The 20,779-nt window shown below is 36.4% G+C and overlaps 1 protein-coding gene across 1 annotated transcript in view; it reads right to left on the reverse strand.

The window, feature by feature from the left end:
* The window catches only part of LOC150087723 (tumor protein p73-like), a 104,342-nt gene that overhangs the window by 3,351 nt on the left and 80,212 nt on the right, over positions 1-20,779 (reverse strand). Inside the window, exons 10-11 of the mRNA XM_090369920.1 lie at positions 13,627-13,691; positions 4,728-4,825 (exon numbers count right to left, since the gene is read on the reverse strand). Coding sequence (XP_090226046.1) covers positions 4,728-4,825; positions 13,627-13,691 — 163 coding nt within the window. The remainder of the gene's footprint in view (positions 1-4,727; positions 4,826-13,626; positions 13,692-20,779) is intronic.

A 20,779-nucleotide genomic window follows, 5' to 3' on the forward strand; every position in this document is an offset into this window, starting at 1 on the left:
AAAAACTTTGCTGAGGTAGAAAAAAGCAACAAAATTTGTGATATTAATGTCAAATAATCATAAGAATATAATTATCAAAACTATGAAAAAGTAGGACTTCTTTTCTCTCTCTCTTTTTTGTGGCAGTAGAACTGTTTAAAGTGGAGTTTAAACTGTTTAAAAATATTTAAAGCTATGTGCAATAAACAAAATCTGATCAAGTATTAATGTATTCCTCCAAGTGACTGACCATATAAACCTAAAGTTAATAAGAGTTAAAAAAGTTAAGAGTTTAATCCTTCCTGGAATATGTCCATAGTTCTACATTTTTCATATGTGGGGGTACACATGTAAATTACATTCTGAAAGCTGATCAAACAATGTAACTGTGAGAAGCAGCCTTCAAAATTATTAACTATCAATGTAATTATTAAGTTATGTTAAGAATTGTCTTGAAATTTTGCTGGTATGTGCAACCATTTCTTAACTATGTTTCCAACTAACTGTATACACAGTTTAAAACAGATGGTAGCACAAAAATAGCTTTGAAAACTGGATCACATCTGTTGACCTCAGTTGACTGATTTGAACTTACAAAGCCAAAATTGAATAATTTTTTTGTTAATTTTAATAATCATAATTCTCACAGCAGAATGAATGTTGTGTTACCATGAGTTCTTTTGCAGTGTACTACTTTTAAACATATGACATGCCTGAAAATTAGCTGCTTTGTGAGTACATATGCATCTATACATTTTGTGCATGGACATTTTCAGGGTTATTTCAAAGTATGTTACAAATTTTCCAGTAAGCAGTGCTCTCACTCCCTCTTATTCTTTGTATCTAAGTAATCATAGACACAATTTATAATGGATGGCAGCATAAAAATAGATTTTAAAATCATAAGAGGAGATTGTGCCTGTCAGCCACTGTTGACCAATATTGGCTTACAAAAGACAAAGTTATAGAAATTAATAAAATTGAATCAAATGATACATAAATAGATGGATACAGTATTACATAAAAAAAAAAAAAAAAAGTAAGAGAGGTTTTTTTTTTTTTACAAGTTTTTTAAAAATCACTTTCGAATTCTCTTGTAATTTTTAAAAAAATTCTCATTTGATTTTTGAAATAATTTAACTGTAATGTTGGGCAACCAGGCCAAAATAAGAACAAATGAATACATTAATATTTAAAAGCATTTATGTTCCAAGTTTTCACCATTAGGAATTTTGAAAAATTTCACTCTTCATGGTCCACACCATGCTTACAAACTCACTTGGGAAAAGGCTAATCTGCAATTTATTTAAAAGTTGAGGCACTATTATGGCCCTTAGTGACAGTATAGTGGTCTTTCCATTGTAACTTGTTTGGAGAAGTCTTAATTGTATAGAGAAATTTTAAAGGTCTGACTTTTAAAATTTGCACAGTGGTATCAAAGCATGAGTTTAGTACTGAAAAAACATGCTGCACTGATAAGTTAGAGTAAATTTTTTCAATGAAATCTAAGTTTACAACCTCCAAAAATAAATGTTATTGTGGCTGAATTTAACATTAGTTCTTCAACTATGCCAACAGAATTGTTCGTTTTTGCACCAAAGCAACTAATGCTTATGATGTGTGAGTATATTGTTTGTAAACTGCCATGTATTCTAAAGTTGTTGTGCCTGTTCTGCTAGATGAAAAAAAAAAAAAAAAAAAGTTTATGGGAAGACTGATCACTGACCCAATACTAACTGAAAAAAACCCATGCAATTTTCTCCCATCTTGGCAGGATTTACACCCAGACAGTGACTAAGGCCATATTGCTCCATGTATATTGTCTATAAATTGCGTGCATTCTGAGGTCAATTTTCTGTTTGCTGGATAAAATACCAGTTTCCAGGAGAGAAAAAACCATGCTACCCTCGCCTGAGACAGACTAAGTCAGCCATGCTGTGAAAAAGGCCAATAAAAATTCCTCATTTCCCTTGAAGGGACTCAAACTCTGGTCTTTTCCACCTGGTGTAGGGAGGACAGTGTGTGTGTGTGTGTGTGTGTGTGTGTGTGTGTGTGTGTGTGTGTGTGTGTAGTAGTAGTAGTAGTAGTAGTGGCACGTGATGCAAGAAAGCAAGTGTAGGAGCTTATGCAGCATCAGCCAAAAAAAAAAAAAAAAAAAAAAAATCACACCATTCCCTCCAAATGCCTGTCCAGTTCCTCCTTAAATTTATTTAACCTATCAACTTCCACAACGACAGATGGAAGTTTGTTCCAGCAATTAACCACCCGCTGGCTAAAGGCAAATTTCCGCACATCTATTCTACATCTGTCCTTTCTTAATTTGAACTTATGTCCCCGTAGGTTCGTAATCTGAACAAGTGGAAGGATCCCATCAGAATTCAGCGTGCTCAACCCATTCAAGGCCTTATAGACCTCAATCAGATCACCGCGCAGGTGCCTAGTCTCCAGCCACTGCAATTTGCAGAACTTAAGCCTCTCTTGGTAAGAGGATCCCTTCATTCCCCTCACCAGTCGTGTTGCTCTTCTCTGTACACGCTCAAGCAAATCTACATCCTTCCTAAAATGAGGCCTCCAGACCTGTACGCAGTACTCAAGGCGTGGCCTGACCATTGCCTTATACAGAGGGACAATCACCTCCTTTTCCCTGCTAGCAAAATTCCTATATATCATTGACAAAACCCCATGACCTGCCCTGGCAGCCTGTCTGCATTGCTCAGAAAACTTCATATCTGACTGCACAATTACTCCCAGGTCTTTTTCATTTTCTACCACCTTAAGTGTAGTACCACACAGTTGGTACGTTTCTCTGGGGTTACTTCTACCCATATGCAGTACTTTGCATTTGTCAAGGTTAAACTTCAGTTGCCACTTCTTAGCCCATCTGCCCAAATTATCTAGATCCTGTTGCAGTAGCACACTGCCATTACTGTCATTAAAAACCCTGCCAACCTTTGTGTCATCTGCAAACTTCGACATTAAGCCTGATATACCTTCATCAATATCATTGATAAATACACAAAACAACAGTGGACTCAACACCGAACCCTGTGGGACTCCACTAATAACATTAGTCCACGAAGAGCAGCACCCATTGATTACCACCCTCTGTCTTCTCCCACTTAACCATCCTTTTATCCATTGTAGCAACTTACCCTTAATACCATTCTGCTCCAATTTGTACAGTAGTCTTCCATGCGCAACAGTGTCAAAAGCTTTCCTGAAATCCAAGTATATGATATCAAAATTATTTTTTGCATCCAGTTCCTTTGTGACCGCATCATAATAACCAATCAAATTTGTCAGACAAGACTTTCCCTTAACAAACCCATGCTGTGTCTGAATTATTGCTGCAGTTTTGTCTAGATGATCCTGCAATGCATCTTTAACCAGTGACTCCATTATTTTATCCGGAACAGAAGTTAAACTAACTGGTCTGTAATTACTCGTGTCACCCTTCGATCCACCTTTGTGAATTGGGGATACATTTGCACATCTCCAGTCAGTGGGAACCTCCCCTGAGTTCAAGGATGCTCTCATAATTATGGCTAAGGGTTTGCTTAGTTGCTTTGCCGCCTCCTTTAATATAACTGGATAGATCCCATCCACCCCAGGTGCCTTTCTTATGTTTAACTTCAACAATTTCTCCTCCACTTTGCTCTCAGTTATTACAAAATCATTAAGCACACTGCTACAATTTGATAACCTTCTTCCATTTTCAAACTGTAATAATTCCTCACGTGTGAATGTAGATGCAAAATACTCATTCAGTTTGTTTGCTATCTGAGCAGGATCATCAACAGTCGAACCATCGATGTCAAGTGGACCAATCATATTCATCCCCTTCCTTTTAGAGTTTATATAAGTAAAGAAATCCTTGCTGTTTTTCTTAGCATCTTTTGCCAAAGATTTCTCGTAATCCGCCTTCGCCTGCCGAACCTCCTTTGTGACCTGATTACAGACTAGCTTATATCTGCCATAGGCTTCTGTGTCGCCTGATAATTTATATGCATCCCATGCATTTTTCTTCTCTGTCACGAGTTTCATTAGTTCATTTGATAACCATTTAGGCCTAAACTTTGAACAATATTTCTTAATCGGTATGAAAAGTCTAGTAGCTTCCACGATTAATTCCTTGAATGCTTCCCACTTAGAATTTACTGTTGGTAACATCGTCAGTTGATCCCACTGTACAGAATTTAAAAACTGTCTGAGACCACTGTACTCCCCTTTACGGAAGCAAAAACCCTTTCCTTTACCCCTGACGGTAGTTACCTCTTTGAGTAAATCCCACTTCAGCACACTGTGATCACTGCCACCTAGTGGTTCCTTTATCTGCAAATTCTTAATACACGAATGATCACTGCTGATAACCAGATCAAGAGTATTACTTTCTCTGGTTGCCTCTCGAACATGCTGCTGCAGAAAACAATCATCCAATAAATCCACAAAAGTCTGACTAGTATGTGAGTGACCAACCCACAAGTTCCAGTCAATATCTGGGAAGTTAAAATCCCCCATTATAAGACATTCTGGTTTACTGGCCCACTCTATTTCTCTGTACAATTGTTCATTGTACTCATTCAAGTCATTAGGCCTATAACACACTATAGTGTGTGGCTATAGTGTGCCTAAGTTAGGACAGCGACTCTTAAGCTACTAAATTATAAAAAAAAATTTTTAAACCAGAATTTTCTATATCTTAATACATTGAATGACACTAAGTTTACTTAATATACAACATGTGTTACCTTTTTTTAACTGATACTGAACTTCTGTTTAAAGCAGTTCTTAATTCCAAGCCATCTCTTATAGCTTTGAGTATCTCATAATTTTCACGTCCCCGAACCTATTTGATATTAATAACATTAATGACCATCTGATTAAATATCATATTACTTCTGTAGGAAAAAAAGATTATGTTTTTGCTATAAATAGTAAGTTTTACGATATACTTTTATCATTCATTAGCATTCATAACATATCAATATAAAATAACATAATGAAGGGAAACTAAGATAAGATAACCTGAAAATCGCACAAAATTTAAAAAATAAAAAAATTATAAATCAATAAGTACACAGGCAAGAAACAAATGTATGTACACCCAGACAAAACATTCACACAAATGCACATGCAGAACTAATTCTCCAGCTGTGATGGAATGCAAAGTTTCTGAAATAGTGGCCTCATTCCTGAGCCCAATGAATTTGCTGCCCTATTATATATCTGTAATGTGAGATATATAATAGGACAGCAAATTCACAGTTAGAAATAGAATAGCTGTGGACAAAACCTAGACCTTATATATTAGCGAGACAATATATCACAGGTATGCTTGCTCATTCATCAAGAAGAGGGCAAGGCATCTTACCTAGTGAATTGTTAGAAACAATGGCATTCAAAGCAGTATAGTTCCTACTAGACAGGTAAAAGCATAATAACTACCAGAGTATGTAAACTAGTGTTAGTTCTTGCTGAGCATACAAGATAGGCATGTCAGGTCATAGAATAGAGATATCTGTTAGTTAAACTAAAATTTGAAAAACCACAGCTACATAGCTACTCACTTGACAGCTCAAACCTGTTACCATACAACTCCAATAAATGCTTGTTATAGCTTATTATAATATAAGGCAGAAACAATGAACTTTGCAGTAATGGTATAGCATGTGGAATGGAGAGGAAGTGGGAAGGGCATCCTATATCACAGCTCACTCAATAACAATTTTTTTTTTTTTAATGGCAATCTCAAACATGAAATAAGGTGCATTTAAAAAATGCATCCTATTTGGTTTTGAGAAAAATTCCATAGTAACTTTGAACACAGACCAGCAGTTGATTGTCAAGATTGTAGGACTTACAAAAAAAAACAAAAAAACCCCAATTAATTGCTGTCATGAGGAAACCTTGTTGGAAACTTTTTGCCTTAATCTCACCTCATGTTAGGTCAAACTAAACCTCATCAGAAACTGTGCCTTTACCTTATCTCATGAGTGTTGCGTCATGTAGTGTCGAAACCTTATCTGAAATTTTGTGTTATAGGAATTTTGAAATTTGAAAAATTTTGTGTTACTTGATGTGTCAAGTAATACTACAAAATTTTAACTTTCGATACCAACTGAAAATATCTGGAAAAAAAAAATCTAAATTTCTTTCAGGACACACTGAAGCAGCAATAGTAATGGCTCCCTTGGAGAGAATTGAGGAGTGGTAGGAAAACATTTATCTTGTGCAAAGTGATAAAAGGAAATGATAGATTGTACACTTTTAAAAAGACAATAATAATAATAATAATAAAAAGAAAACTGTAAGAGGCCATACTTTACTTTGCAATGGCAATTCCTTTCAGTCAACTTGTGTTTATGTCTCTGTGATTACAAAGATCACGAACTCCTGATACTTTTTACATGTGGAATTCTGTAAATTCTTCTGCAACGTGCAGTGTGTGAAAACTTCAAAGTAAAAGCAAGTCCATAACAGTTTGGATGACATCACATGTGTGACCTGCTTGTGAAACCACTGACATACCTGATGTACATGGAAGCAAGCCTAAGATGCCCCCCCACAATCCACAAACTGTTTTTTTTTTCACTTCAATTTTTAAAAGAAGGTTGGAGAGCTTTGATTAGCAACTTAGAAACTTAGGCTCCAAGGTATTTGCATATCATATCTGTAAATTGTGTTTGCTGGTCTGAGGAATGAAAAGAACCAAGGACCATGCATGTTCGTATCTCTGTCTAAGATAATAAAATTCAGTCCTAACTGACAAGATCTTAAACAGATTCTCCTGCATTGATGGTATTTAAAATTAGACCTTTCCAAATCATAGGTAAGTGAGCAACAATTTCACTGAGCCACACACAGTGTCTTTAAATAAGAGTAAACAGTGGAATACTAAAATTAGCATTTATATGCAAAGTATAACTTAAAAGGAATTATAAGAGAAAAGCATTACACAACTCAACAAAAACAAAATAATTGTGTATCCACATAAAAATACCAGTCACACTAGTTATTTAAAGGGGATAAAAGTTGGAAGTGAAAGTACTTCCGCATATTGAGAAAAGACTGTATTACTGATAAATCAATACACAATTAATAAAGAGACTGCTGGGCATGAAATAGTAACATAAGCTATTAAGTTAATATTTCATGCCCAGTAAAACTTTGGAAAAAAAAATTCAAAGTACTTATATCATATTCAAATACAGTCAGTCCTCGTATAACATGATAGTTGTGTTCCTAGAAATCCTCGTGCAATATAAATAACAGACCTTATGGGAAAAACAGGGTTAGGTGCCGACCACCCAAGATTGAACACACATTTGTAACCAAAACATTACCAAACACAATAAATCATCGTAATAAAATACATATTTTATTACGACTATTACGTAATAAAATATTGCTAATACTTTTGCTTCTATCGTAAGCAAACTTTTTTTTTTTTTTTTGATTTTCTATCCAAACAGATGATAGCCATTCCATCTCTTCCAATTCTTTGTGGCTTGATCTAATGGATTTTAATTACACTTTGAGTTGTTCCTGCTATGAAAGTTGTTTTTATTTTCTCTGCATTCTTTCTAATTCTTGGCATTGCCTCATTTAGGCCAGTAGCACGTGCAATATCACATGGTCTTTCATTTCACTCAAAGCGTTTCACAATTTCATATTTTTTCTCTATCGACAGAGGCGAACTGGCCACAAGCCTTCCCGGGGAAATCCCAGTGGGCCGGGGGCCAGTGTGATTTTGGCCATAAAGGCCAAAATCACACTGGTATGAGGCCGCTACAAATTTTCCTGGGTAAGAATATTTGACACAGTCCGCCTCTGTTTATCGATATTGCTTTTCTTTTTCTCTCTGAATCGGTAGTGTCTTCACCAGGACGCTTCCTTTTTACACCTTTTAAGTATTTTACTCATTTTTAGGGAATAAAGCACAATTACAAAATGAGGAGGCACGCTTGATACACATAAACAAAGCTGTGTGCGTGTAGAAACTGAATAAACAACACCGTAAAGGCAGACACACACTAACACCTCACTAGCTCATATTGTACTAAAGCACATTAATGGGGGTTACTACCATAAAACAATAAAAACAATTTCCAGCTGTATTTCTGTTAGTGGAATCTGATATAAACTGGTAGTAAACTCGATCTAATTGCAATTGCGATAATGCCGATAGCTGGAATTGTGTGGGTTTTTACGTTATTATGGCGAAAAGATATAAACCTTCACTGATATAAAAAACATAAATACATTTTCAGAATCTTCTCTTCATTCCTATCATGTTGCATTCAGTTGGGATGATTCCGCGTTCGACTGCCATTTCTTGTAAACACAAAGGCGAATCGTGCATAAGCGAATTCGGTTTGTGTTTTATACGATATCGTTCCCTTATTTATAAATCGTGTATGATCGAATTCTTGTAGTGTAAACATGTGTTATACGAGGACTGACTGTACCTATATTTAAAGTCATCTACTCAAAGGTATAGTGGACCTTGCAGTACATTATTTAATAAAGGTACTAATACTCACTTCCACTTGGATGAGTGGACATATGGTGTCTCACATGATTATGAGAATGCACTGTGGCGAGCTGTGCCTGACTGCTTTCAAAAGTTAGTCACAGATGTGAGAATGGTCCACCTTGAAGGGGGTTGAGAAGCAAATAACCCCCCCATATCACTGAGTTGCAACATACTGTTCCATTCATTTTCTTTTTGAATTTGTTTTAATATGTTCCCACTTGTGAACGCTTACAAATCAAAAACTATAAATTTAAAATTTTCATTATAAGTACATTTTATCCAGCAGCTTATGCCACAAGTTATCATACTACACCTGATATCTCAACTTTATTTTTATTTCTGAAAACGTTTTTGTATTTGGCTTGGAGTACACCAATAAAAGGTCAAAAATATATACCAATTTTTGACCTTTTATTAATGGATTGAAATTTATATTTTTTTTTGAATGAAAAATTTGAATATTTAAAAAAATGTATCAATTTATTTATTTTCAATGAAACAACTATTATTAATTCTTCTGAAAAAAAAATAATTATAGCTATAAAATATAAAACTATTAACTTCTTCCTTTTCAAACTGGTACAACCATTAAACATCTGAAATTTTGAAAATTTTCTGCATTTTCACATATTTCAACTTATGTTACACACACACACACACACACACACACACACACACACACACACACACACACACACACACACACACACACACACACACACACACAGTATATATTGAGTGGTTATAAAATAAGTTTCCCTATTCAGAAGACCCTAGTGTCAAAACGGTTAGAGATCAGGCTGTGAAAATTGGTGGGTATGTCATTTAGGGTATGGGGAAGCGATTTGTAGAAGAAACAAAATTAGTTCAAATTTCCACAAGCAGGGGAGAAATTGGCACTGTAAGCATGAGATGGAATACTTAACTTAGGATTAGATTTTAATATCAGAACTTAGAAATCTACAGATATTGTTCTATGTGCGATCATTTGAGATGACATTCTGAAAACGGAGGATTGTGTAAGAAAGTTTCACGTAGCATCTCATTGAGGACGTTGGCTACATGCTGTTTAATGCTTGCTTTCAAATTGACAAGCATCTGTATGCCACCACAGTAAACTCTGTCTTTCAGGTTTCCCCATAGCCAGAAATCACAGGGATTGAGATCTGCTCATTGGGATGACCAGAACTGCAGAAAGTCTCTAGAAATGATGTGATCATTTCGGAATGTTGAATGGAGCAGTTTTTCACTTGTCAACCAACATGGGAAGGGGCACCATCTTGCATGAACACTAGTCTCCAAGCATTGCTTTTCTTGCAGAATGGGAATAATGTGATCTCTTAGAAGAGTGCAATACCGTGCACTAGTTGCTGCACACCTTACGGGGCTATGAGGTGTAGACTCTTCAAAGAAAAATGGCCCGATTATAAACTATGCTGTGAATCCACTGTGCATGAAAGACCACTAATGAGTCCATACATTACAGTATGGACTCATTAGTGGTCTTTCATGCACAGCAGATGGACAAGAAGTTCCCCATATTTGGCAGTTTTGTGCATTTACAGCCCCATTGAAGAGTGAAATGTGCCTCATCAGACCACAAGATCATTCCAGCCCATGTATCATCAAGTTCCATACGAGCCAGAAATCATACAGCAAAGTCTATTTGTTGTTGCTGATCACAAGACTTTAGTCCTTGCACTATGTGAATCTTGTACGAGAACTAGCGTAAAATTATTCGAAGCACTTTACATACAGTAGACCAAGGAAGGTTCAAGTCTCTTGACATACCTCTGGCACTACTGACTGGTAGCGTTTTTCATTCTAACCATTACAATGGCCACTTCATCCACTACCTCCATTCCAACATGTGGTCATCCCCTGCCTGGAATTACACTTAACTGGTCGCTTCAAATTTCTTTATTAGTTTTCGAAGCCCCACTGACGTCAAAGGTCCTTTACACAAACCTTCAAGTTTCCGATATTCACGTAGTGCTGCATTAGCGTTACTATTATTCTGGTAGAACAGTTTTACTAAAAGAGCACATTCCTTTTTGTAAGAGCCATAATAGTTATTGACGGTGGCATTGGCCTTTCTGCTTTTATCTAACAGGATGTCATTTGCATAAGTAGCGTATCTTTGAAGTAAATGACAACTTTTACATATGTGCAGTGCCGTTTTTCCCCTGGCAGCAGAAATTTGAACAAATTTTTTTTTTCTTCTACAAATTGCTTCCCCATACACTAAATGACATACCCACCGATTTTCACAGCATTATCTCTAACCGTTTTGACACTAGGGTCTCCTGAATAGGGAAACATTTTATAACCACTCCGTATATATATATATATTTTTGTTTATTTGTTTGTTTGTTTTTGAAGCAACATCCACTGCAACATGTGGCATGACCATTTAACTCAAAAATGGTCACACTGCATCCAACAAGTTTTTTCATGCAATTACTTTGCAAAAACCATAAAAATTCACTTTAAAAAATTTATCAATCTTCTATCTCGTTCCAGTAAAATTTTGCTTATATTCTGAAAGGTAGAGAACATTTCAGTAATTATCTGGAAAACAAAAATTTTTGTGCAAAGATTCTTTTGGTGCTGTACCTGAGGGGTGTGCATAATGAGTTAATGAGAATTATGACATTTGGTTTAGCATATGTTACACTTAATCATCAGGTTGCATTTGTTACTAATAAAGAAAATTAAAAACAAGTGAAACTTGACTTTTTCAATTGGGTGGCAATGACAAATTCCTCAGATAATTTAACTGCTTTTTCCTTAGATAATTTAATCATGAAAATTACCTGTAAGGCTGATAAAATCAAATCCATATATCAAGAACTTAATATTATTAGAGTTTATACAAATGTGCATGCACATAGACATTTCCTGTCACATAGTAGGTCCATAACAGCCAGAAATCAATCACATCTTTATCCATCTCTACCTGTTTCGAGTCTTCTCCTTCAGTCCATGATAGCCAACATCCCCTATTAAATTATCTAACATTCCAATTCTCCTTCCTCTCAGTCATTTGCCCAAACACTTCCCCTCCAATTACATCTCTTAGCAAATTCACAATTCATCCATAAACTTCTATTTCTCTAATCAATTCACTTCTTTAACTGGGGAAAATAATGAGAGTCACTGGTTAAAGAAGTGATGTAGGATCACCTAGCCAACACTGCAGTAATAGTTCAGATGCAGCATGGATTTGTTAAGGGGAAGTCTTGTCTGACCAACCGGATTGGATACTATGATGTGGTCATAAAGGAACTGGATGCAAAAAATAATTTTAATATCATATACTTGGATTTCAGGAAAGCTTTTGATACTGTTGCACATGGAAGACTGCTGTACAAATTGGAGCGGTATGGCATTAAGGGCAAGTTGCTACAATGGATAAAGGGATGGTTGAATGGGAGATGGAAGAGAGTGGTAATAAATGGACACTGCTAGATGTGGACTAATGTTATTAGTGGAGTCCCCCCAGGGTTCAGTGCTGGGCCCATTGTTGTTTTGTGTATTTATTAATGATATCGATGAAGGTATATCGGGCTTAATGTCCAAGTTTGAAAATGATACAAAGGTTGGCAGGGCTGTTAATGACAGTAAAGACAGTATACTACTGCAACAGGATCTAGAAAAGTTAGGCAGGTGGGCTAACTTTTCTAGATCCTGTTGCTAGAAGTGGCAACCTTTTCTAGAAGTGGCAACTGAAGTTTAACATTGATAAATGCAAAGTACTGCATATGGGTAGCAGTAACCCAAGAGAAATGTACCAACTGTGTGGTACTACACTCAGGGAAGTGGAGAATGAAAAAGACTTGGGGGTAATTGTGCAGTCAGATATGAAGTTCTCTGAGCAGTGCAGATGGGCTGCCAGAGCAGGTCATGAAGTTTCATCAATGATATATAGGAATTTTGCTAGGAGAGACAAGGAGGTGATTATCCCTTTGTATAAGGCAATGGTCAGGACACACCTTGAGTACTGCATACAGGTCTGGAGGCCTCATTTTAGGAAGGATGTAGAGTTGCTAGAATGAGTACAGAGAAGTGCAACAAGACTGGTGAAGGGAACAAAGGGGTGCTTTTATGAAGAAAGGCTTAAGTTCTGCAAATTGCAGCTTCTGGAGACTAGGTACCTGAGAGGTGATCTGACTGAGGTGTATAAGGCCTTGAATGGTTTGAGCAGGCTCAATGCTAATGGGATACTTCTGCTTGCTCAGATTAAGAACCTGAGGGGGCATAGATTCAAATTGAGGAAAGACAGTTGTAGAATAGATGTGCAAAAATTTTCCTTTAGCCAGCAGGTAGTTGATTGCTGGAACAGACTTCCATCTGTTGCTGTGGAAATTGATAGCTTAAATAAATTTAAGGCTGAACTAGACAAACATTTGTAGTGATCGGATGGGTGAAATGGGAATGTTTTTTTTTTAAGCTGATGCTGTATAAGCTTGCTTTCTTGCATCATATGCCTCAACTAATGCTAATGCTAATTCGTTTAGTATCTCCAATGTGAATTAAGCACAAACATTTAATTTTTTGTTTAATTTAATTAAAGTTGGCCATGAAAAATGTTCATTACAGCTTACAGGGATAGTGCTATGATGGGAAAACAGCTTTTTAAGTGGCTTCAAAAGGTTTCATGAGAGAAATTTTTCATTTGAAGATCAATAGTAGTAGTTGCCTGTCATCATTCCAAAACAAAACATCAATGAAGTCCACACTATCATTCAATGGAATCAATTACTGACCATTTCAAAAATTTCTGAGGAGATGTCTCTTTCATTTGGTTCAGTTCAGGCTATTACAAATGAGAATTGACAACAAAATAAATCAGAATTCAGATGTTTTGTGAACTTGACTAAAGTCCTTTCATTACAATTAATTAATACTCAGTTAATACAAGAATTTTATATCATAAAGGGTCTGTGTTTCATAGTGGTAAGTGCCTTCTTCATTATTTACATTCATTAACCCAAGCCTACAAATGCCCTTTAAAAATCATATAGATAAATATGATAACATTCACAAATGCTCTCTTATTAGAGATTGTTACTAAACAATTTAAAATATATTACTGAAATGTTGCTTACCTTAACAATAAATTCATCTTCATCAGAAGCAATCCTCAATCTTTTAAAAGGATTGTGACCTGTTTCTATAGTTTTGGAGAAAAAATAATATATTAAAATATTTAAATTATTAATACCTCATATACAATAAATAGAAATTCAAATTTAAAAAAAAAATTTTTTTTTAATTGCTCATAGTTATCATCAGTTATCTGATGGCAAAGTTTACCATTAGCTACAATAGGCACAGCAGGAATAGCTTAATAGATACTCACCAACATGTCTGTAAAGGAAGTGGCAAGTTCTGTTATGCAGCATACTGTTACAGAGATTTTGTGAAATGAAAATAAGAAAAATTTAACCGAAGTTCAGCATGGTGATGAATGTTTATTACAGGTATAAGTGGTGTACAATTATTACTGTTAGTACTAGTTGTAAAAAACCTTTAATCATTAATGATTGTTAAAGCATAGCAAACTACATACTTAGAAACTGAGAATGGCTGTGCAAAAAGTTAAGATTATTGATTAAGGTTATTAATACGAATTATTATTTTAAGTTATTGAAGGGAAAGGTAAAGCAGGCAATACAGTCAAACACAGAGGTGAACAATACAAATGCCTCTGTTACCAATAACATGATGAATATCCTGATTTAAGCAACTTATAATTATCATTTGTCCAGACAAAAGGAATTTTAAATAGCAAGAAAATCATATGAGAGAGAGAGAGAGAGAGAGAGAGAGAGAGAGAGAGAGAGAGAGAGAGAGAGAGAGAGAGAGAGAGAGAGATTGAGAGAAGAGAGACAGAGAGATTGAGAGAAGAGAGAAGATTGATTTGATTTTTTGTGGCTCAAAAACAGCAAGGTTATAGTGCACCATGGAAAGATTAAAATTCAAAAAAGATAAGACTGGTTACTTTTAAAAAGGTTACTTCGTTGAAAAGTGCATATATATACAGACATATCGATAAATAAAATCAGTACAATGATAAAAGCAAATTGTATATTTCATATGAGTGTATATATATTAATCGATTTTAAAAATTTAAAAACTGCTGACACATTGTCATTGTCATTTAAAATCTGACTGAGTGTATATGGCTCGGTCAGATGGGTAAAAGCAGTAAAATGAGTATTTCTAAAAGTAGTACACTGAGAGAAGAGAGACTATCTTGAGAAGCAATGTTTGCATTACTGATAATTCAGTGCTTACAAAATTGTGGGTAGGGGATCAAATTCATATTCGAGTCACAGAGACAGAGATTCAACAATCAATTAAAAGCAGTATAGATTTAAAAGTCCAAGCTGGGAAATCTAATTCATATCCGCATCATCCTCATATAAATAAACATAAAGTAATAAATTTAAACAAGTTACACAAACATACATAAGCCTTTCTTCATAAGAGCAACCCTTTGTTCCATTCACTAATCTTGTTGCCCTTCTCTCTACTCGTTCCAACAGCTCCACATCCTTTTTAAAATGAGGCCTCCAGACTCAAGGTGTGACCTGACCATTGCCTTATACAAGGGGATAATCACCTCCTTATCCCTGCTAGAAAAATTCCTGTATATCATTGACAAGACACTGAGCTACTCTTGCAGACCGTCTGCACCGCTCAGAAAACTTCATATCTGCCTGCACAATTACCCCCAGGTCCTTTTCGTTCTCTACCACTGTTAGTGTAGTACCACACAGTTGATACGTTACTCTGGGGTTACTGCTTCCCATATGTAGTACTTTACATTTGTCAATGTTAAACTTCATTTGCCACCTCTCAGCCCATCTGCTCAACTTTTCTAGATCCTGTTGCAGCAGTGTACTGTCATTAGTGTCCTTAACAACCCTACCAACCTTCATATTATCTGCAAACTTGGACACTAAGCTTGATATCCCATCATCAATATCATTTATAAATACAGAAAACAACAATAGACACAACACTAAACCCTGAGGGACTCCACTAATAACATTAGTCCACGATGAGCAGTGTTCATTAATTACCACTATCTATCTTCTCCCACTCAACCATCCCTTTATCCATAGCAGCCATTTGCCTCCAATGCTACACTGCTCCAATTTATTCAGCAGTCTTCCATGGGCAACAGTATCAAAAGCCTTTCTAAGATCCAATTATATGATATCAAAATTATTCTTTGCATCCGTTTCCTTTGTGACCACATCATAGTATCCAATCAAATTGGTCAGACGACACTTTCCCTTAGCAAACCCATGCTGTGTCCAAGCTATAACTGAAGTCTTGTCTAGATGATCCTGCAATGCTTCTTTAACCAGTACTTCCATTAATTTCCATAGAACAGAAGTTAAACTAACAGGTCTATATTACTTGTATCGCCCTTTAATCCTCCTTTGTGAATTGGGGTCATATTTGCACATCTCCAATCCATGGGTACCTTCCCCTGAGTCCAAAGAAGCTCTCATAATTATGGCTAAGGGTTTGCTTACTTCCTTTGCTGCCTCCTTTAATGTAACTGGATAGATCCCATCCGCACTGGGTGCCTTTTTTTATGTTTATCTTCAACAATTTCTCCTCCACTTTCCTCTCAGTTATTACAAAATCATCTAGCTCACTGCCAGAGTTTAACTCACCTCTGGCAGTCCCCTCCCTGAATAACTCCTCATGTGTGAATGTAGATGCAATATTGGAGTATGAAAAAGATCTGGAATAATTGTACAGGCTGACATGAAATTCTCTGAGCAGCGCAAAGTCAAACTGCTAGAACACTTCATAGGGTTCTCAAAATATAGAGGAATGTTTGCCAACAGAGACAAAGAAGTAATTATTCCGTTGTATAAGGTAATGGTTAGGCCACATCTGGAACATTGCATACAGGTTCATAATCCTCATTTTAAGAAGGATATAGATCTGTTGGAAAGGGTACAGAGATGAGCATTAAGATTAGATGGGACACAAAAGGATATTCATACCAAGAATAACTGAAGATTCTGTAAACTGCAGTCTCTAGAAACTAAGCATCTGCATGGTGACTGAATTGATGTGTAAAAGGCTTTAAGAGGGTCAAGTAAATACACAATAATGGCATATTTACTCTTTCTTAGATGAAACACACAAGGAGGCATAAATTTAAATTGGAAAAGGAAGGCTGCAGAATAGATGTGTAGAAATGTGATTTCAACCAAAGAGTAAACAACTTTCAGAATATTAGTAAATAAATTTGATGAATTTGAGGTATTGCTCAAAACATCAAAGGCAGATATTGTTGGGATATCAGAGACGTGGTGTCACACAGACATAAGGAATGCAGAACTGGAATTTGGGGAGTACAATGTGTATAGAAAGGATAGACAGGACAGGAGGGGAGGAGGGGTTATGCTATTAGTTAAAAAACACATAAAATCCAAAGAAGTGAAGCCAGTCGACATTGATGGACAGGGCAGTGTCGAGTCAGTTTGGTGTGACATAAGCATAGGTAAATCAAAATTGAGAGTAGGAGTGTGCTATAGGCCTAATGACTCTGATGAGTATAATAAGATACTGTACAGGGAAATAGACTGGGCCAGTAAATCAGAGAGTCTTATAATGGGGGATTTTAATTTCCCAGATATTGACTGGAATTTGTGGGTTGGTCACTCACACACTAGCAAGGCTTTTGTGGATTTATTGGATGATTGTTTTCTACAGCAGCATGTTCGGGAGGCAACTAGAGGGAGTAATACTCTTGATCTGATTATCAGTAGTGATTCTTCATGCATTAGGAATCTGCTGTTTTTGGTGTTGTTATTTGGTTTTTAGGAGCATTAGCAACTAAGGCCATATTGCTCCGGTGCGGTGGTCATTCCCTGACCTTTCCGCATGCTCCATATTTGGTGGTGACGGGCTCGAACCCCGGTCTAATCAAGAAGCTTGTGCTACGCACTGGTGCTCCTTCTCACCTGGCTACGGAGGCGCTAGGAATCTGCAGATAAAGGAACCACTGGGTGGCAGTGATCACAGTGTGCTGAAGTGGGATTTACTCAAGGAGGTAACTACCATCAGAGGTAAAGGGAAGGGTTTTTGCTTTCGTAAAGGCGACTATGATGGTCTGAGACAGTATTTAAATTCTATACAGTGGGACCAACTGATGATGTTACCAACAGCAAATTCAAAATGGGAAGCATTCAAGGAACTAATCTTGGAAGCTACCAGGCTTTACATACCAACCAAGAAATATTGTTCAAGGTTCAGGCCTAAATGGTTGTCAGATGAACTAATGAGACATATGGCAGAGAAGAAAAATGGAGGGGATACATACAAATTAATGGGCGACATGGAAGCCTATGATAGATATAAGTTGGTCTGTAATCAAGTCACAAAGGAGATTAGGCAGGCAAAGGCAGATTATGAGAAATCCTTGGCAAAGGATGCAAAGAAAAACAGAAAAGAGTTCTTTACCTATTTAAACTCAAGAAGGAAAGGGATGAATCAGATTGGTCCACTGGATGTTGATGGTTCAACAGTTGAGGATCCAGCTCAGGTGGCTAACAATCTAAACGAGTATTTTGCATCTACATTCACACATGAGGAGTTATTCAGGAAGGGGAATGTCGTAGGTGAAGTAAACATTGGCAGTGAGCTAGATTATTTTCTAATAACTGAGAGGGAAGTGGAGGAGAAATTGTTGAGGATAAACATAAAAAAGGCACCCGGGGTGGATGGGATCTATCCAGTTATATTAAAGGAGGCAACAAAGGAAGTAAGCAAACCCCTAGCCATAATTATGAGAGCTTCTTTGGACTCAGGGGAGGTACCCATGGACTGGAGATGTGCAAATGTAACCCCAATTCACAAAGGAGGATCAAAGGCTGACACAAGTAATTATAGACCTGTTAGTTTAACTTCGGTTCCAGGAAAATTAATGGAGGCACTGGTTAAAGAAGCACTGCAGGATCATCTGGACAAGAATTCAGTTATAGCTCAGACACAGCATGGTTTTGTTAAGGGCAGGTCTTGTCTGACCAATTTGATTGGATACTGTGATGTAGTCACAAAAGAACTGGATGCAGGGAATAACTTTGATATTATATATTTGAATCTTAGAAAGGCTTTTGATACTGTTGCGCATGGAAGACTGCTGCACAAATTGGAGAAGTGTGGCATTGGAGGCAAATTGCTGCTATGGATAAAGGGATGGTTGAGTGGCAGAAGACAGAGAGTGGTAATCAATGGACACTGCTCAACGTGGACTAATGTTATTAGTGGAGTTCCTCAGGGTTCAGTGTTGGGTCCATTGTTGTTTTCTGTATTTATAAATGACATTGATGATGGTGTATCAGGCTTAATGTCCAAGTTTGCAGACGATACCAAGGTTGGCAGGGTTGTTAAGGACACTACTGATACTATGCTGCTGTAACAGGATCTGGAAAGGTTGAGCAGATGGGCTGAGAGGTGGCAAATGAAGTTTAACATTGACAAATGTAAAGTACTACATATGGGAAACAGTAACCCCAGATCAACGTATCAACTCTGTGGTACTACACTGACAGTGGTAGAGAATGAAAAGGACCTGGGGGTAATTGTGCAGGCAGATATGAAGTTCTCTGAGCAGTGCAGATGAGCTGCAAGAGTAGCTCATGGTGTCTTGTCAATGATATACAGGAATTTTTCTAGCAGGGACAGGGATGTGATTATTCCCTTGTATAAGGCATTGGTCAGGCCACACCTTGAGTACTGTATACAGGTCTGGAGGCCTCATTTCAAGAAGGATGTAGAGCTGCTGGAACGAGTACAGAGAAGGGCAACAAGATTAGTGAATGGAACAAAGGGTTGCTCTTACGAAGAAAGGCTTAAGTTTTGCAAATTACAGAGCCTGGAGACTAGGCATCGGTGAGGTGATCTGATAGAGGTGTATAAGGCTTTGAATGGCTTGAGCATGCTCAATGCCGATGGGATTCTTCCTCTTGCTCAGAATAATCACCTGAGAGGGCATAAATTCAAATTGAGGAAGGACGGATGTCGGATAGATGTGCGGAAATTTGCCTTTACCCAGTGGGCAGTTGGTTTGTGGAATAGACTCCCATCGCTTGTTGTTGAAGTTGATAGCCTAAACAAATTTATGGCTCAGCTGGACAGGTATTTCAAACGAACGGAGGGGTGAAATGGGAGTAGTGGTTGTTTTTTTTTTTTTTTTTTTTTTTTTTGGCTGATGCTGAATAAGCTTGCTTTCTTGCATCATATGCCTCTACTAATGCTAATGCTAATGCTAATGATAATAAACTTCCACTTAGCATTGTGGTGGCAAGTAGTCTGAATAAATTTAAGGAAGGTTTGGCAGAAGTAGTGGAATGATAAACAAAAGGAGACACCTTACATACCCCTTTTAAGCAAATCATTTGCTTAAATAATTAAGCAGATAATTCAGCATGTTGGTATTTTAAAAAATAACAACATTATTTGTAAATTTGAAAAATAATACAAATGTGATCAAAAATGGAAGAAAATTTAAACTTCAAAATCTATTAAAAATCAAGGATATGACTCCAGATAACATAGAGATAACCATGAGATAATGGGAGTCGAGCAGCAGCTAATTTTTAATAAATTTTAAATATTTATTCTATATAATGCCTTTCATGCAATACCGGTATATTAAAACTAAACTTATTGGAAAATAGGAAGATAAACCAATTATTGGTAAACTTCCAATTCAGAATTGGCAGGTGTGCTGAAGTAATTCAATTTAAAATTTTAATCTGGAAACTACTAACAAAATCTGTTTCTTATTTGTCAACCATAAATTTTTATTGGGTAAAAAGAGTAAACAGGTTTCCAACTTTGGCTTTTGTTTCTGGAAAAAGTGTTTTCCAAGAAACAAAAACCAAATTATTTTGCTTGGAGTATACCAATATTTCTTAATATTGGTATACTCCAATATTATTTTTCTTAATGGATTGCAGTACTTCGTAAATATTTTTATTAAAAAACTTATTTAAATATTAAAATATTGCTGTTTGTTATGCATAATTTAAAAGATTTTTTTTTTTTTTTATGTGAACCCCAAACACGAGAGGTATTAGAACCTATAGTACTTAGTACCGTGCTTGGGTTGGAGGTTGAGAAGATGAAAGAAGATATTTGTTGACATTGGACTTGAACTTCTGTAGATTGTAATTTTCAGGAAATATGTATGAAGGAAGGTTGTTCCAGAAAACGGCG

Source organism: Mastigoproctus giganteus, chromosome 3 (genome assembly GCF_048544385.1).
Source record: "Mastigoproctus giganteus isolate SK-2022 chromosome 3, ASM4854438v1, whole genome shotgun sequence".
Classification (NCBI taxonomy): domain Eukaryota; kingdom Metazoa; phylum Arthropoda; class Arachnida; order Uropygi; family Thelyphonidae; genus Mastigoproctus; species Mastigoproctus giganteus.